Here is a 6,000-nt window from a genome sequence, read left to right on the forward strand (position 1 = left end):
CCATGTTCCTCTTTTTGTGATTGGGTTATCTCATTCAAGATGGTTTCTTCAAGTTCCATCCATTTGCTAGCGAATTTCAAGAGTCCATTGGTTTTTTTTTTTTTTTCTGCAGAATAGTATTCTATTGTGTAAATGTGCCACATCTTCTTTATCTATTCTTCAGTAGAGGGGCATCTAGGTTGCTTCCAGGTTCTTGCTATTGCAAATAATGCTGCTACGAACATAGCTAAACAGATTTGTTATATGGATGTGGATCATTTGGGTATATGCCTAAGAGGCAGATTGCTGGGTCCTGTGGTAAACTAATTCCCATTTTCCCGAGGAACCGCCATACTGATCTCCAAAATGGCTGTATGAGTTTGCACTCCCACCAGCAGTAGGAGTGTTCCCCTTTCTCCACATCCTCTCTAGCATAAGTTGTCATTGATGTTTCTAATTTTAGCCATTCTGGCAGGAGTAAGATGGTATGTCAGAGTTGTTTTGATTTGCATTTCCCTGATAGCTAAGAATGTTGAGCACTTTCTTGAGTGCCTTTCAGCCTTTTATTTCCTCTGTTGAGAATTCTCTCTTCAGTTCTGTAACCCACTTTAATCTTAAATTGCCATTTTGCACAGTTTGTCTTTGATTATGAAGTCCACAACACATTTTCCTGAGTGTTCTTCTCCCTCAGTGTCGTTAGTGTTTAAACAGCCACCTCTGGCCAACATTTTGCCTCTCTACACCATTGCTTATACCACAATAAACTCATACTCAGCAAGACCAAGATTCTTCCATCTAAAATCTTCTGTGTTTCATCAACTGATGATCCATATCAATGTCATTTACCCATTGTCTCTAAATGAAAATTTAGTGATAATTCTTCATCTTATTCTAAATATATCAAATCAAATCCTTAGTCCTTCCAATTCTGCCTTCTAGATATTCCCCAGTCCCCATCCTATATTGGTCACCTTTGTTGTCCTAGTTTCCTGCAGTCTGCCCCTGGATTACACCTTCACAATAGACTTCCCACATCCAGTCTTATTCCACTGCCTCACACTGAATCCCATTTCTATGCTGATGTTACAATAAGCCCTATAAAAACACAAGGTTAATATGTTCCCCCAGTGGTTCTTCATCGTTTTCCTATAAAAGCCTGATCTGATTTGATTTGATTTGATTTTAACAATCAAGAGAATTTGACCCTTCATTTTTTCTGCATGCAGACCTCCTATGGCTGTTTCCATGCCTCAGTGAGACATGTCCAAACTTCTTTCAAGACTCCAAATGTTAAACTTGCTGTGTTCCCTCACCCCCCACCCCGTTGTGTGCAGATAATGACTACCCTCAATTCCTGTTTCTTTCACCAGTTTAAGGTTAAGAATAGGCCTCTAGGACTCCATCCATATGCACAAAGCAAGCTCCCCCATTATCTGTTCTGTGTGTTCACTAATCAGCACTTCTTAAATTCCATTGTTGTTCTTATCAGACTGTAAACCATGGGAGGGGCTATACAAAGCTAAACTAATAGGAAGTATAGTATGGCTAATGAAAATTCTAGTGCAAACTTGTGTTTTCATTATAATCTTATCTCCCGACAAGGTTAAAAAATGCTGTGCACCCTCTGCATGATCTGACAGCCTACAAGTCAAGTGTCTGATAAATTATAGAACATTCTTTTTCATTTTCAGATTTATTATGAAATGGAAAAAATCCACAGGACTGATCCAATGCATACTACTATCTTGGGTAAGTACATTTAATACACCTACCTCATCAAAGGATCTAGAATTTTATCACATATCTTATAAATCATAGATTAGGAGGCAAACTTTATCCTACTTCTGTATCCTATTTATTATCCATTCCAATTCATTTTTCAGTTGAGCATATTAAGCCTGGAGGAAACTCTTGGTGCTTACAGATGTACACAGATAACTTCTGACATATTTAAGATTAACTCCAGATTCACAGGTACCCAGCCTAGTACTTCATCCATCCATCATAATACCAGTATCTAGGCTAATGACACTATAAACATAATGTTTTAAAGGCAAAGTAAATTTTCTCCTTCTAGGGAATAGAATTCAAAATACAAGTTATTCACGGTGTGCACGTTAAAGAGTTAAAATAGTGTCCGGACCATTGCTAATATATTATCTACATCCCCATTTAAGTGAACTCAGTTTCCTTTCATCACAATCTGTACATAAGAGTTTCCACAGATTGAGAATTCAAGCACATCATGGCTACCTCACAAGCCACCCTTCAAGACACCTGAAGTTTTAATTAAGATCCAGGGTTGCTTGGAAAGCCTTATGATCATTTCAGTTTGAATTTGTTTCACCAAGATGTCCGTCCCCCCCCCCCCAAGTAACTCAGAATACATTTTCTCAAAGTTTTAGGAAGATAGTTTTAGCCTCTCAGAGGACACATTGAAACAGGTGGAAATATCCATTTAAGAAAGAACCTAACAACTTTCAGGGATATTTTAATGTTAATTAAGTCAAGGGATAAACTCAATTTTCATATAGTAACACATCAATGAAAGTTCTGAAATACTGATTATTCTGGTTGATAGTAATTATCTTCATCCTCTATAGATATTCCATGTCATTTCCCCTCAATGAGAATTTTTCTCTAACCTTTAAATAATCTTTAAGTTTCTGTACTATCCAGTCATTTGATCACTAGAATGTATTTTGAACACCTGATGAGAAACTCAAAACTCACACCTTTCTTCTGCAAATTTCTACAAAATGCATTCAATGTTTCAACCTCAATTTTAGCAATGTCTTGGTGGTCATAACACAATCTGGAATGAAGAGCTACTAAAAGTGAATTGTATCAAGATGATTGTGTGGCTCAGAAAAATCATTACACCTTCTTCACAAGGTTACAGTATTGAGATATAGAGACAAAGTATTTGAATAGAAGAAGCTGATATATTTTCTCTCTGTGTGCTCATCCTTATTTACACCTCCTATCTATTTCTTCTACAGTCCACAGAGAAGTTCTATTTCATGCTTTAAAGGTGTTATCATACCTTGAGTTGTCATCCTGACATTTATTTTCTAAGGCAAGCCTTCAAGGCCCCAAACTGATGCTCTATTGGGGAGGGAGGAAGTTTTCAATCTTACAAAATAAAACAAGGCTCTTTTTTTTTCCTGAAAGAAAATAAATTAGTATTCCCTCCACTGTCAAGATAAGCAGTTTATTTACCTTGTAGGTGAAAAATATTTTAGAATCAGAATCACACCTTGCACGGCTGCTCACAGTGTGACAGACCTAAGAAATGACACTTAAGAATGTGTGCCTATCTCTTGTCACACCCTCTCTCAGGCATAACCTTAGTGAACAGAGTACAAGATGAAGGGTTTCTTCCTAATCTCTTAGAAAAGAAAAAGAACAAGGGCAAATGAATTTTGCTATATTACAAATTTTTTTGTAAATATAAAAACAAAACAAAACAAAAGCCAATAACTCAACAGCAGCAGCTAAATAAATAAATTAAACACAGAAAAAGAACCATCTCATACTCAACAGTGTCTTACTAAAGTAAAAACCACTGAACTGCTGTCTCAATTCCATGAATAGGGGCATTGGTATGCAGCTTTCCATAATTGTAACAAAATCCCAGGCTTTTTTTTTTTTTGTAACAACCCCCCCCCCAAAAAATAGGTTGATTTTGTCTAATTGTTTGAGGTTTTCTGTCTCATAAGTTTCATGGAGTCCCACTGCTTTTAGGCCTCTGTGCAGGTGTCAGATGGCAGTGGTGGGGGGACATGTGATACAGTAAATCCTGATCTCATGGTCAGGAATCAAAGCGAGAAAAAGTAAGAGGAAGGACCTGGTGTTCCATACTCCTCTTCAAAGACACACCTACCCTTAAGCCCTTAATAAAGAAGGGCTTTCTACCAAACTCCACCTCTCCAAGGCCCCAGCTCTTCTTCCCTAGGGACCTGTCTACTGAAGGTTTCGACTGCTGCAATGAAACATCATGACCAAAATAAGTTGGATAGGAAAGGTTTTTTTTTTTTTTTCAGTTTACATTTCCACTTCACTGTTCATCATCACAAGAAGTAAGGACAGGAGCTCAAGCCGGGAAAGAACCCGAAGGCAGGAACACAGGCCATGGAGGTGCCCTTGCTGGCTTGGGTCTCATGACTTGTTCAACCTGCTTTTTTATAGCACCCAAGACTATCAGTCCAGGAATGGCCCCACCCACAATGGGCTGGGCCCTGCCACATCAATCACTAATTAAGAAAATGCCCTACATGCTTCCCTACAACCTGATCTTAGAGAGGCATTTTCTCAGTTGAGATTCTCTCCTCTCAGATGATTTCAGTTTCTGTCAAGTTGACATAAAACTATTTGGCACACGACCACATGACCTCTATGAGGTAGCCAATACTCAAAACATAACCAGGATTCTTTTATCCAGTTTCTTCTTTGTTCTGTCAGTAATTATTTCCATATAACAGTCACACAGGCCTCACCGGATCATTGCATCTTGGCATAGCAATTGAAATAACGTTTTGCTTTGCATATTGGGAACTTCTTATTTGTAAATTTTGAGTTCCCACACCCCCAAAATGGGCTATAAAGGATATGTGGGTCATGCTAGATAGTTTTTTGTTTATCATAAACATAAAAAGAATATGGCCTTGTATGGATCTGATGTTTCTCAAATGCACCATTGATTTCTATTTTCTCACAGACCAAGAAGAGCTGGACTACCCTGGAAAATAGCCACTGGTAGCAAAATCTGAGCCAAGCCACTGAGCTTCCAGGAAGACCACCAAGATAATTCAATTTTCCCCAGCTATAATGTTTGTGATGAATTATAAAAAAAATAAACAAATTGATATATAGTGCAATCCCTAAGTACAAAGGAGAGTGATGTTGATCTTCAGAACTCCTGCTTATCTAGCCAGCCTCAGAAGCCAGCTTCCCACTAGATCTATTTCTCTAAAACACTCCCAACATTAGCATTAACTCTACAATTCCCAGAAGACTTCTTTCCCTGACTACTTTTCAGACTTTGTAGATACCATTAAAGAAAAGTTAGCCTGCTTGCTAACAGCCTGGGATATTGTACTATTAAAAGAAAGACAAAACCCCTCCTGGGACCACCCTTTCACATCTAGCTGAGCTGTAGCAGTTAATTCTGAAGGATCTTTCTGCCTTGCAAATGAAAATTCTCCTCAGCAGGAATGGAGAGGGAAAGTTTGGGGGTTTTGTTTGTTTTGGATTTGAGCTTTTTACTTTTGCTAATACAATGTAAGTTTTAAAATAGCACACATTTTCAGCTTAGTTCAATTTAACATGTACTTACAGTACTCATGACTTTCTATGTGTGCATACTTTGCTCAGAAAAAAATAAAGGTGCCCTGATTCTATATTCTTCCTGGAAGACAGATACACTTTTGAAATAAATGTATCTGTAAAGCTAATAAAAGCCAAGGAAAACTTTCTCTAGAGTTAATTGAATTCACCTTGGCCAATGCAGTTATATACAAAATAATGAAAAGTGTTCTATGGCATATATAAACAGATTTAAGTTAAGTAAATCACATCTGTCACTCTCCAAGATTCTAAGTCCAGTAGGAGAATGACGTTAATCAAACCAAGTGAAGTGTCTGCACCTTTACCAAGGGAATGAACCATCTGTTCCCTATGGCCCCTGTGGCAGAAAGTAAATGAAATGCAAAGGTTCCAAGACAAGAAACTAACTTCAAATGGTGTTCTTGAGATGCCACAATGTCAAAAACCAATAAAACTATCCATGGATGGGCAACATTTCAGACTTTTGTTTCAAATAATTCCAAGTAGTTGATCACTGATTTAAAAACAAAACAAAACAAAATGAGAAGACAGGTTCCATTAAGAACATAAAAAGTGCTCACCTAAACCATAGTCAATGTCGTTCTTTACTGCACTAGTAACTGCTGCCATGATGTACTCAAAGCCTCTATTGGTCGCATTTTGGTACTATGCCAAGGTTGAACTGACTCCCCC

At 37.8% G+C, this 6,000-nt stretch overlaps 1 protein-coding gene across 1 annotated transcript in view; it reads left to right on the forward strand.

The window, feature by feature from the left end:
- Positions 1-4,859, forward strand: part of Gc (GC vitamin D binding protein) — a 29,595-nt gene extending 24,736 nt beyond the window's left edge. The window contains exons 12-13 of the mRNA XM_051198408.1: positions 1,671-1,728; positions 4,700-4,859. Of these exons, the coding sequence (XP_051054365.1) occupies positions 1,671-1,728; positions 4,700-4,731 (90 nt within the window). The 3' untranslated portion in view covers positions 4,732-4,859. The remainder of the gene's footprint in view (positions 1-1,670; positions 1,729-4,699) is intronic.
- Positions 4,860-6,000: the final 1,141 nt, after the last annotated feature.

Source organism: Phodopus roborovskii, unplaced genomic scaffold (assembly GCF_943737965.1).
Source record: "Phodopus roborovskii unplaced genomic scaffold, PHOROB, whole genome shotgun sequence".
Classification (NCBI taxonomy): Eukaryota; Metazoa; Chordata; class Mammalia; order Rodentia; family Cricetidae; genus Phodopus; species Phodopus roborovskii.